Consider the following 14,218-nt stretch of genomic DNA (forward strand, 5'->3'; position numbering starts at 1 on the left):
TTACCAACCCCTCCTTATTCATCCTCCAGAGCCAGAGGAGGTGCGGCTGGTGTAGCCACTCCCCCACTCTTCCTCCCAAGCTAAAACTGGTATAGCTGGTATTTGCACTCCCCCTGCTCTATTGTCCCCGCCTACCCAAATACCTAACTCAGACTCTGTTCTTTTGTTAAAAACTCTCCTATTTCTGTACCAACCCACACTGGTTCTTTGTATTTTGAATGGACCCCCTTTTGATAGGAGTGTATTTTAGCATTGAATTTTATTAACAGTTAAATTGTGAGGAGAATTTTTAATAACAGTAACTGAGTCTATTGGATCAGATAATTCTCAGCAATGACATTGTACCATAATAACTGAAAAAAGCACTACAACTACTGAACCCTGTGTGCTTTCAGTAACAGTATAAATTACAACTGGAAGAAATTATCAATGGTATAAGACGCCAGAATACACTTTTATCCTTTTTTTTGGTTACTGGATATCCCCCTTTACTAAAATACAAATTGAGATGCTTAATTTACCTTAGAAGCACTCTAGGGCCACCTACTGTCTATCTTTGGGAGTTACATTGATTTACATTGTTTAAAATAATAATGACCGTTTAATCATCCTTAACTCTATACTGGTATACAACAGACAGAAGTAGGACTGCTTACCCTATTTTAATATTTCTTGTCATAAGGTTTTATTTTAGGTATAAATATATCAAAAGCTAAGTTTTATTGTTAGACCCATAAAGACAATTTTGATACAATTACTTACCCTCTGGTGACACCTACTGGTAGGTTTTGGTTTAACACATTTTATTTTTTCACCCACCTTACAACTCCCCGACCGGAACCTGTTACTAAACAACCCTATCGAAGTCCCATACTAACCCTACAAATAACTGGTACCCTTCAATCTCGGCATTTACAAATGCCTCTCCGGCTTACCCCTGGTCCACCACATATTGATGGTAATGGTCAATTACAGCTGGCAGACCCTGTATTTGTGTATGTCCCCTTCACCACGACTGACTTTTTTAATTGGAAGACCCATAATCCCACCTGGGCTGATTGTCAGCAGCTAATACTAACCTTATTTAACTCAGAGAAAAGGATTAATCAAGCGGCCATTAAGGCTCTTGAGGAAACGGCCCATACACAAAACCAAGCTAATCCAGCTGCTTGGGCCGCTGCCCATTTTCCCAACACGGATCCTAATTGGAACATAAATGGTGCTGACATGATCCAATTAAAGGCCTATCAACAAACCATTATTACTGGCATGAAGGCAGATGGAAAAAAGGCAATTAACATGTCCAGGACGGCTGAGGTGTTACAAATAGGTGATGAGTCACCCAGTGCCTTTTATGAGAGACTGCTTGAGTCATACAGATTGTACACTCCTTTCAATCCTAAAGCCCCTGAAAACTCCTGAATGATTAATTCAGTCTTTGTCAGCCAGGCCCAGAGTGATATTAAACGAAAGTTACAAAAGTTGGAGGGATTTGCAGGAATGTCCATATCACAGTTAATGGAAATTGCAAATGAGGTGTATATGAACAGAGAGACTGAAACAAAGCATGAGGAGGAGCGTAAGATGAGGAAGAAAGCAGATATGTTGGCGGTTGCTATTTCAGGTGTAGCCAGACAAGGAGGGGAGATAGATAGAGGAGTTGAGAATAGGATGAAGAATAGGATGAGCAGGGTACCACTAGGTAGAGATCAATGTGCATACTGTAGAGAGAAAGGACATTGGAAAAGTGATTGCCCACAGAGGGGATATTTTGAAGGTGGTAGACAAGATGAGAGAAGGGGGCGAGGTGGTTATGGTAGTAGCTATAGAGGACAAGGTAGAGGAAGTTTTGGAGGGAATAATAGCAATAGCAGAGGGGGGTTTCAGGGAGGTAGATATTATCCCCCTACCCAGAGATCAAGGGATAGGGAAGATACAGATTTTGTGGGTCTGGCTGATCCAGTCATGGAGAACTATTGATACCGACCGGGCTCCATCCCCCTTGGCCGAGCGGGCCTATGGTCGATGTATCAATAGGGAGAAAGAGAAGTCCTTTCATGATAGACACGGGTGCTGAGCATTCTGTGGAAGACTATAACTGTGATAGGAGCTACTGGGAAAAGCGCTGCTAGACCGATTCTCAGGAGTCGTACTTGCATTCTAGGAGGCCATTTTGTTAAGCACCAGTTCCTATACATGTCGGAGTGTCCAGTTTAACTTCTAGGACGAGATCTATTGTTGAAGCTTCAAGCTCAGATAACATGTCTGCCCAATGGATCAACGTCCCTGCAGTTTAATAAATCACTTGGCATAATAGCGGTATTAGTGCCAAAAAAAAAGAAGAAGAATGGCCTTTCTAATGACAAATGCAAACCCAAGGAGTGATTAATCCTTAATTGATATTGCATGAGTATGGGCAGAGAATAATCCTCCAGGAATTGCCCGTAATATCTCACTGATACATATTGAGTTAAAGCTTGGGGTGTATCCTGTTAGCCTTCGTATGTCGTTCTTTTATCTACCCCAACAGCTGTAAAGGTGGCAGAGGTGACTCCTTGGATTCATCACTCTAGGGTTAAATCAGCCGCAGATTCCTGGCAAGCTACTCCAGATCCTGGGAATCCTTGCAAGATCTGGTTGAAGCGCATGACCCAGTCGGATTGAGCGTGACTTGAGAAGTACGAAGTTATTTTTTTAAGTATCGTGGTTGGTTGGAAACATCATCGGAGATCAGCAAGTAGGTGTTTTGACGGCCATGATAAAGCCTGACCACCTGCCTACGTTTCATAGTCAGAGTGTCTCAAAGGGACCTGTGTGAAGGTAAGTGAGGATCAGAATGACAACAATCCTTGCAGCCCTCACAAGCGGGAATCTGAGGTGCCGTCGCACGGTCGAAAGAATAGGATGAGGACCTCAAGAATGTTGTGTTTATTTGTGTGTTTTAATGTTTTCTTAGTATTTCAGGAAGGTAAAGGTGAGGATATTCCAAGCTGTGTTAGTTGTATTAAAACTACAAAAACGGGTAACCAGATATCTCAGACCCTTATATGGCACTCACAATATGAATGTAGAGGATCTGTGTTTAGGTGTATGTACTTAGATAATGATTATAGTGTGTGTCATCCGATATCAGGAGAGCCTAAGTGTTTCGATCGCCAATTCCAACCCGTACAGTTTGGTTAGTAATTCGAAATTCTCATTCTCAAGGGACTTATGATAAAAAGGACTTTACTTAGTTCCATACATTCCACGGGTATTCTATGGAGGCACAAATATGGGAGACCAATGGCCATGGGAGGCAAAAGAGGTATGGTACCCTGGTTCTGAGATAGTTGAACAGCAGATGCCTTCCTAAACTGGCCATCAGGTAAATGTAAGAGAAAAATCGGAATGGCGTTTAAAGACATCTATAATAGGTCATGTATGTTTAGCTAGAGGAGGTCCAATGTAAAACACCTGTTGAAGAGTTAACTCGTTTAGGACAGAAGGCCTATAATGCTAGTACTCAAAATACAACTTGGTGGTCGGCTTCAAATGTCTCGGAACCTACTAATTCTTTTGTCAATCACATCAATTTGAGAGAGGTATGGTTTGATCTATCTGCTACATCTAAATGGGGAGCCCCATCGAATCTATACTGGATCTGTGGTAAGAAAGCATACTCTGAGTTACCACAAGATTGGGAAGAGGCATGTGGTAGGTATGCTCAAATCATCCTTCTTCTTGTTGCCAATTGAAACAGGAGAGACCTTGGGAGTTAAGGTTTATGATGTAAATCATAGAAAGAAGCGAGCATCATTGAACATAGGTAGTTGGGAAGATGATGAGAAACCCCCTTAGCGCATTATTAATTATTATGGACCTGCTACCTGAGCTGAAGATGGCACTTATGGTTACCGTACCCCATATATATGCTCAACCGCATTATAAGATTACAGGCGATGGTTGAGATCATAACCAATCAGACAGCTAATGCCCTTAACCTTTTGGCTAAGCACAATACCCCCGTATGAGGTCAGCCATTTACCAAAATAGACTGGCTCTTGATTATTTGCTTGATTCTTATGCCTCTTCCAGCCCTGTCTGATTCCATTAGTAATTCGGTCTATACGTATTATTGAGAGCACGGCAGCTGATGTAACGGCCATCTGGAAATATGAACACCTAGCTAAGGGAGAGATTATTGATGATGAGTGTTGAGAGGTAATAGAGTTAAGTTAGAATGCTCACGTGGTCTGTCCTGGTTTGTGGTTACAAGAGTGGTGTCGGGAAATTATGATTAGTGATGCATCTGGAATAACTGTATCAGAAGCATCAAAGGGGGGAATGTGATGGGATTCCAGCATGGTCAAAATTTAGTAGGCCAAAATCTCCACATGGCATATGCTAATTAGTATCTGATTACAAACAGTTGGATGAGTCATCAGTGTACTGAGCATGTACGGAAGTGGAGAGCACATTCCTTTGTCTCAGATGAACCATGTGGTCTGCCCATGTAAGGTGATCCTGAATATCCTGTTTGCTGATTGGTCTGAGGGGTTTTACTGTATGGGAGGGGATATGCTGTTAACAAAAAGCTTTGTCCCCATGTGCTCTGGCTCTCAGACATTTTGGAACAGGAGTTCATCTGAGACCCGATCAGTGTGTAAATAGAAGACCTGTTACTTCCTGATTAGACTTGTGTCCATATCTCTGTATGTGGCTTCTGCGGCTTATTCCTGAAACACCATCACATCATATTTAAACATGCATTAGGTTCATACCATCACATTATATTTAACCCCTTAAGGACCAAACTTCTGGAATAAAAGGGAATCATGACATGTCACACATGTCGTGTGTCCTTAAGGGGTTAAACATGCATTAGGTCCGTACCATCATATCATATTTAAAAATGCATTAGGTCCATACCATCACATTATATTTAAACATGCGTTAGGTCCATACCATCACATTATATTTAAACATGCGTTAGGTTCAAACCATCACATTATATTTAAACATGCATTAGGTTCGTACCATCACACTATATTTAAACATGCGTTAGGTCCATACCATCACGTTATATTTAAACATGCATTAGGTTCGCACCATCACATTATATTTAAACATGCGTTAGGTTCATACCATCACGTTATATTTAAACATGCATTAGGTTCCTACCATCACATTATATTTAAACATGCATTAGGTTCGTACCATCACACTATATTTAAACATGCGTTAGGTCCATACCATCACGTTATATTTAAACATGCATTAGGTTCGCACCATCACATTATATTTAAACCTGCATTAGGTTCGCACCATCACATTATATTTAAACATGCATTAGGTTCCTACCATCAGGTTATATTTAAACATGCGTTAGGTCCATACCATCACATTATATTTAAACATGCGTCAGGTTCATACCATCACATTATATTTAAACATGCTTAGGTCCGTACCATCACATTATATTTAAACAGGCATTAGGTCCATACCATGTCCATCACATTATATTTAAACATGCATTAGGTCCATACCATTACATTATATTTAAACATGCATTAGGTCCGTACCATCACATTATATTTAAAACGGCATTAGGTCCATACCATCACATTATATTTAAACATGCATTAGGTTCATACCATCACATTATATTTAAACATGCATTAGGTCCATACCATCACATTATATTTAAACATGCATTAGGTCCATACCATCACATTATATTTAAACATGCATTAGGTTCGTACCATCACATTATATTTAAACATGCATTAGGTTCGTACCATCACATTATATTTAAACATGCATTAGGCTCGTACCATCACATTATATTTAAACAGGCATTAGGTCCATACCATCACATTATATTTAAACATGCGTCAGGTTCATACCATCACATTATATTTAAACAGGCATTAGGTCCATACCATCACATTATATTTAAACATGTATTAGGTTCATACCATCACATTATATTTAAACATGCGTTAGGTCCATACCATCACATTATATTTAAACATGCATTAGGTTCGTACCATCACATTATATTTAAACAGGCATTAGGTCCAGACCATCACATTATATTTAAACATGCATCAGGTTCATACCATCACATTATATTTAAACATGCATTAGGTCCATACCATCACATTATATTTAAACATGCATTAGGTTCATACCATCACATTATATTTAAACATGCATTAGGTCCATACCATCACATTATATTTAAACATGCATTAGGTCCATACCATCACATTATATTTAAACATGCATTAGGTTCGTACCATCACATTATATTTAAACATGCATTAGGTTCGTACCATCACATTATATTTAAACATGCATTAGGCTCGTACCATCACATTATATTTAAACAGGCATTAGGTCCATACCATCGCATTATATTTAAACATGCGTCAGGTTCATACCATCACATTATATTTAAACAGGCATTAGGTCCATACCATCACATTATATTTAAACATGTATTAGGTTCATACCATCACATTATATTTAAACATGCGTTAGGTCCATACCATCACATTATATTTAAACATGCATTAGGTTCGTACCATCACATTATATTTAAACAGGCATTAGGTCCAGACCATCACATTATATTTAAACATGCATCAGGTTCATACCATCACATTATATTTAAACAGGCATTAGGTCCAGACCATCACATTATATTTAAACATGCATCAGGTTCATACCATCACATTATATTTAAACATGCATTAGGTCCATACCATCACATTATATTTAAACATGCATTAGGTCCGTACCATTGGAAAGTTCTCCAGCACCTGTCGGTGTTTCTCTTTGCTTTTGGTGAATTTCCATTTGGGGTCATACAGGTAGGTGTGTAAATTCTGTAAAATTAGGATCTTTGTTTCCAACTTGATGGTCATATCATCTTCCACCGTGTCCAGAGCCCGGGTAATTAGATATGTAATACAAACTGGTTTTCTTGGAAGAATAAAAACACATAATTTTAATTAATTGTAAAATTGTAGCCATAACAAGACTAAGAATAACTGTAGTTTAATAGTGTACTTCATATTTCTTAACACAAAGAATATATATAGTGGAGCGCTTATTTAAGTGATCTATTAAATGTGAAAAAAATCCACTTCATACCTTATTAGTATAGTGCAAGGATTTTTCTAATCTCCCAATGTCCTTAGGGTAGGAGAAATAAAAAAACTGGATAGATTAAAACCTTTTTTTTAATCAATGATTATGTATAAAAAGTCACAGAGACTGATATTGTTATACATTATTATTGATAAAATAATTTACACTATCCAGTTTTTTATTTCTCCTACCCTAAGGACATTGGGAGATCGGAAAAATCCTTACACTATACTAATAAGGTATCAGGTGTATTTTTTTTTTCATGATAAGCATTAAAGAAATCAGTCATTTATAACAGGGTTTTTTTTAATCTTAAATCTTATTGATCCAGGCTTAGCTCTGCTTATGTTCAAGAAACAAATATCAAAACATAAGCTATGGAATTCACCAAATTAAATCTATGACCAGACACGTGGACAGCAGAAGAATTAACCCTACAAATATCGGGACTCGGCAGATTATTACAAAACATTTTGTGTTACTACAAGCTGATTGGGTACAGCTCCTTCTGGAATACTGAAGGAAAAGGGGGTAACCCTTGGTAGAAATAGAAAAACGAAGAGGATGGGTAGTATACCGATATAGGGATATTGGGAACGTATAGGAGGTATTTAAATTCTAATACCAATAGAGGCTAAGGATACCAATCAGAAAAAATGATTGAAAAATAAAAAAAAGAATTTATTGAAATTTTTTTTTAAAATTGCCTAACAACTTGGCAATCACCCAGAGTGTCACACACTAATAAAATAAAGTGAGAGAACCTAAAGTAAATAAAATAAAATAATTGCAAAAAAAAAACAAAAAACGGTTTGATAACTGAAAATTCAGAAGTTCCAAAGTTGCACTCCAATTGATATCTGTAAAACACACGTCTGTGTTACAGAAAAGTAATAATAAGCATGAAATATTTGGAGGGGAGAGGATAATGTGCTTGGGGAAGCGTGGAAGATTGACAGAACCTGTGTATCTATAATTTAAGAGATTGCCTCAGTGGACAGAAAAAAACTTTTGATACAAAGTCTGCAAACAGCAGGCTCAATAAATTGGCATGCGTGTTAGGATGTAACAATTCATCAAAAAATGTTGCCAATATTACGCACTGTCTGTTCGCTGTATGTGTAATCTGGCAGTGAATCTCAATAAGAACACCAAGCACTGCAAACAGCAGGCTCAATAAATTGGCATATGTGTTTCAGATATAACAATTTATCAGAAAATGTTGCTAATATTGTGCACTGTCTGTTCGCTGTGTGTGTAAGCTGGCAGTGAATCTCAGTAAACCTATAAGCACTATAAGGCTATCTCAATTCCCAATAGATATACGCAGAGACAATACAACAATACATGCTGTCAGTTGTACTGTCCGTTCGTTACATCAACGGACTAGTAATGGATAACTGTAAACTGCAATGTACAAAAGCCTGTCATGTTACCCCATATGATTAAAATGATGCTGGATAATGTGACAAGGTATTGTAGTCTCTTTGTAAATGTGGAAAATGAGATCGATAGCCAGACTACTAGATATAACTAGATATGGAGCTGAGAAGGTTGCCGCCAGAACACAGGATTCAAAAAAATCCACACATATGTGAAATATTCATAGAAAGGCAGGGGGAAGAATAAAAAGGAAATAGAGAGAGAAATAATAGGAAGCCAAAACTACTAGATGAGTTATCCGTAGATAGTCGTGTCCCCCCCCCCCCCCTGTGCCTTTGAGGGCACCTAAATCCAACCCCCCTAGTAAGATATACGGAAAGAATGGAGTGCAAGCATGGAAACTAAAAGTTAGCGGAGTTCGATAAGCCACATGGTAATTCCTTTGTTTCGATAAGCCACATGGGAATTTCATGCTTATTATTACTTTTCTGTAACACAGACGTGTGTTTTACAGATATCAATTGGAGTGCAACTTTGGAACTTCTGAATTTTCAGTTATCAAGCCGTTTTCTTTTATTTGCAATTATTTTATTTTATTTACTTTAGGTTCTCTCACTTTATTTTATTAGTGTGTGACACTCTGGGTGATTGCCAATTGTTAGGCAATTTTTAACATATACATTTATTTTTTCAATAAATTATTTTTTTATTTTTCAATCATTTTTTCTGATTGGTATCCTTAGCCTCTATTGGTATTAGAATTTAAATACCTCCTATACGTTCCCAATATCCCTATATCTGTATACTACTTATCCTCTTTGTTTCTATATTTTTTGTTACTAGGTTCCATTTTATATAATAGTATCTATTTGCATCATCTTGTGATGTCATTCTTTTGCCAAGGTTCTTTGTGAGGCTTGGCGGGGACCAGTTCTTCTAAGGTGTTTCAAATGATTCAAAGAAACGAGTGGTATGCAAGTATATATCAACATCAGTGATTTCAAACAATGTACTGGACAGTGTAACAAGGTACATTTCATTGTTAGTGAACTGAATGTCATTCCTGGACACACCATGCCCAAGGTGTCATCTTGACAAAAACATATTATTTTAATTTTGTAGTTTAAAAAAAAAGTTGATATCCAACACTTAGTGCAAACTCAAATAGCAGCCTAACAATCTATATCCACCCGGAGCTATATGAATCCTAATTGATACTCCAGGGAGAGGTGGAAAGGAAAGAGATAAATATTTTTACCTTAGCTCCCCGTCCAGAGTCTGGATCACAGCAGAATAGCTCCGGCTGGTCTCATTCATATACCTATAACAGGCCTGGAGGCTCTCGCTCATTGTGTTCTAGTGGGTAAATAGAGACAGCATGAATTGTAATTATGACCAGGAACAGAAGAGCAAACCATTTCTGCACCATAGATCATGTATAGCACAAGAATGAATCCCCTCCATTTTGGAAGTGGTTCTAGTTTGTGGGTGTGCCATTCTATGCATAGTACCAGGCATTAAATGTTCTGAAAAGTTCCACAAAATAAATATAGCTGTAGATCAGTGTTTGTTTTACCTTAGTTTTTAATTTAGTGAATAATGCAAAGTTTTACACTGATTTAGAGTCTGTAGAAACACTCACAGATCGCAGGAAAAGTTGTTTATCTGGTGCAAAGTGGTAATTTGATTTAGTCAGTTTATCCACGTCGTGGCATAGGCTTCAAGTGTGACGGAATCTGAATGCATTTTCAAGAATTTCTCTACAAATGATGCAGGTTGTGTAGCAAGCTGTAGTGGTTATGGTGCTTCGAGTGTTCCTTTAACCCCTTAAGGACACATGACATGTGTGACATGTCATGATTCCCTTTTATTCCAGAAGTTTGGTCCTTAAGGGGTTAAAGAAGTCCTCCAAATACCTAACGCAGTTTAGCTTAATGAAGGCTTCATGTGTAAAGAGTGTGTCCTTTTATTTCACTTTACAAAAAGAGCAGATTTCAATAGAAATTAACACTTTTATAAGTTAATCTTATAGAGATCTCCCCAGTCAGAGAGGCACAATTTAACATGATATGTGTTCCCCCTCACCTCATGATACCTGGCAGCAATCCTGCTCTTGCCAGGTCTCCTCCATCCTCTCTGTGCGGAGCTCCGTGTGGGGGGAGGGGGCGGGGCCTAGGAGAGGGGAAGTGACATCACTTCCTGCCTACTCCTCGCCTCTCCTCCTGCAGAATATACTGTGTGAGCAGCCTGGCACAGTCAGCAGGTATGTAAATCTCAATCAAAAATACAAATCAAAATACATCTGCCAAAGTCAGCATAATTATTTCAAACATTATTTAAAAGCATATAAAGCAAAAAGTGTTTAACTGTTTCATATCCTTAAAGTCAGCCCCATGCCCCCTCCACCCACCTCAGCACCCACTTCACCATCCATGCCCCTCCACCTCAGCACCCACTTCAGCCCTATGCCCCTCTCCAACTAAGGACCCACCTCCCTAAGCCCCATGCCCCCCTCCACCCACTTCAGCACCCATCTCCTGCTTCACTCACCTCTGCCCCGATCAACCTTAGCACCCATCTCATCTCCCATGCCCCCCTCCACCTCAGCACTCACTTCATCTCCCATGCCCCCCTCCACCTCAGCACCCATCTCCCTCCACCTTCACTCACCTCTGCCCCATCTACCCCAGCACCCACTTCATCTCCAATGCCCCCCTCCACCTCAGCACCCACCTCAGCCCCATGTCCCGCTCCACCTCAGCACCCATCTCCCTTAATTCCCACCTGGGCCCCATGCCCACCTCAGCACCCATCTCCCCCATCACCCACCTCCGCCCTAATGCCCCGTTCACCCACATCAACCCCTATCCATCCCTACACCAATCACAGCCCTCACTGGACCCACTACAGCCCCTATACCTTCCTGCACCCAGTATACCACTTATCACTCTTCCATTCTCTACAGCCACTATCTCACCATGCACCTAATATGGTCCCTATGCCCCCCTGCACCTACTAGAGCCCATATCCCCACATGCACACACTGCAGCTACTATCCCCACACACAGCCTTAAAGGGATACTCCAGGCACCCAGACCACTTCTGCCCATTGGAGTGGTCTGGTTGCCAACTCCCACTACCCTTAACCCTGCAAGTGTAATTATTGCAGTTTTCATAAACTGCAATATTTACCTTGAAGGGTTAAGTCCTCAGCCACTAGAGGACACTTCCGTGTTCATAGAACACGAAAAGTGTGCTATAACATCGCTGGACGTCCTCACGCTATGTGAGGACCTCCAGCGTTGCTGAAATCCCCATTTGAAAGCATTCAATGCTTTCCTATGGGGAGGTCTAATGTGCATGCGCATTAGGTCTCCCCGGCCGCGCATGCTAAATAGGTCTCCCCCACCGGATGACATCCGGCGGGGGAGGGGCGTGGGCAGATCCTGACCAGGAGCCGAGGGACATCGGCGCTGGATACAGGTAAGTCACTGAAGGGGTTTTAACCCCTTCAGCAACATGGGACGGGGGGTGGGAGGGAGAGGGGACCTGCAGTGCCAGGAAAACGGTTTGTTTTCTTGGCACTGGAGAGTCCCTTTAATATCTATTATCCATACAAACGCACATTACAGCCCTAGTAAACCCCAGACGCCTACTACAGCCCCTACCACACACACTGCAACACAACCAGCTGTCTCAACTCACATACTACACTGCAAACAGACTCATTCACACACTTAAAATCACCAGAAGCCTCACTGTATGCACACAATCCCACAAGACGCATCCCCACACATGGAAAACAACATGCAGCCTCCCTACACAAAACCTCCCTACAGTTATCACAAGCAGCATTCCTACCATTGCAATACTGCACACAGCCTCCTTACACAAACACTCACACACACACACACCATAATTACAACCATCTATATAGCACAAACATATTCTGCAGTGCAGTACAATAGGTAAAAGGCAAAAGATTTTACACAACACGTTGACATACAGGAACACATCAGAAGCAGCATCCCACACACTGAAACCCACAAGTCGCCTACAAACGTTTGCAGGCTACTTGTATGGACTTGTATGATTGAAAACAAATGTGGGGGATGCTGCTTGTAATGTCACCAGCAAACACAGGGGAAAAAAACTTTGCACCAGAAGGGGGCCCTTGGTCTCCTATTGCCTAAGGGCCCTGTGAGTTGTCAGTCCGCCCCTGGTGCTAACCAAATATGTGTTCTCTGTCTAGACTTGCAAGGTAAACAGCGCACATTTTAGTTTTTGCCCTAAGGAGATGTCTCTTGTAAGTTACAGATAAAACAGATCATCTAATGGAAGTACTGAGGAAATCCAGAGAGCGAAGTTAGATTGTAAGCTTCAAGGCGAGAAACTTGAAAAGTGACGCATGAGTTGGGGATTTACTGATTAAACTTGGAATTGTGGAGAATTAACAAATGGAGTTGAAGTTCTTTGCACCTATAGCCAAGCTGGAATAATAGAAAAGGAGAATCTTTTCAAGTTTGTCTTTGGCTTTAGATTTACAGTTGCCATTGAATGTTCCACAGTTCTTAACTCTTACATTATTTTTACATTGATACTTGACAGAAACTGTTGTTGCTTTAAAAATCATAATAAGAGAGGGTCGCAACAAGGATTTGTTTTTTTGTTTTTTAAACTATCACACTCGTGTGATTTATAGAACATGTCCATCCCCCTTTTTTTTATACGAGTCCAAGACTCGCCCCTTACACCTCTTTTATTGGGGGTCCCAGACTCACCCATCCTCCTGTCTTATAAAGTTATTTAGGCTCACCCACAGATAAGTACACACTAAAGCCCCCAAACACACACAAAGCAGCCCCTGTACATACACACTAAAGCCCCCTAAACACACACACACAAAAACAACCCCTGTACATACTCACTACAGCCCCCTATACACACACACAAAAACAACCCCTGTACATCCTCACTACAGCCCCCTACACACACACACAAAAACAACCCCTGTACATACTCACTACAGCCCCCTATACACACACACAAAAACAACCCCTGTTCATACTCAATACAGCCCCCTATACACACACACAAAAACAACCCCTGTACATCCTCACTACAGCCCCCTATACACACACACAAAAACAACCCCTGTACATACTCAATACAGCCCCCTATACACACACACAAAAACAACCCCTGTACATCCTCACTACAGCCCCCTATACACACACACAAAAACAACCCCTGTACATACTCATTACAGCCCCCTATACACACACACAAAAACAACCCCTGTACATACTCACTACAGCCCCCTATACACACACACAAAAACAACCCCTGTACATACTCACTACAGCTCCCTATACACACACACAAAAACAACCCCTGTACATCCTCACTACAGCCCCCTATACACACACACAAAAACAACCCCTGTACATACTCACTACAGCCCCCTATACACACACACAAAAACAACCCCTGTACATACTCACTTCAGCCCCCTATACACACACACAAAAACAACCCCTGTACATACTCACTACAGCCCCCTATACACACACACAAAAACAACCCCTGTTCATACTCACTACAGCCCCCTATACACACACACAAAAACAACCCCTGTACATACTCACTACAGCCCCCTATACACACACACAAAAACAACCCCTGTACATACTCA

General features: G+C 40.4%; 1 protein-coding gene across 1 annotated transcript in view; it reads right to left on the reverse strand.

Moving 5' to 3' along the window:
* Positions 1–14,218, reverse strand: part of LOC134586102 (squalene synthase-like) — a 49,656-nt gene that overhangs the window by 32,596 nt on the left and 2,842 nt on the right. The window contains exons 2-3 of the mRNA XM_063441612.1: positions 9,782–9,879; positions 6,789–6,972 (exon numbers count right to left, since the gene is read on the reverse strand). Coding sequence (XP_063297682.1) covers positions 6,789–6,972; positions 9,782–9,879 — 282 coding nt within the window. The remainder of the gene's footprint in view (positions 1–6,788; positions 6,973–9,781; positions 9,880–14,218) is intronic.

The sequence above is a fragment of the Pelobates fuscus genome, chromosome 2 (assembly GCF_036172605.1).
Source record: "Pelobates fuscus isolate aPelFus1 chromosome 2, aPelFus1.pri, whole genome shotgun sequence".
In the NCBI taxonomy this organism is placed as follows: Eukaryota; Metazoa; Chordata; class Amphibia; order Anura; family Pelobatidae; genus Pelobates; species Pelobates fuscus.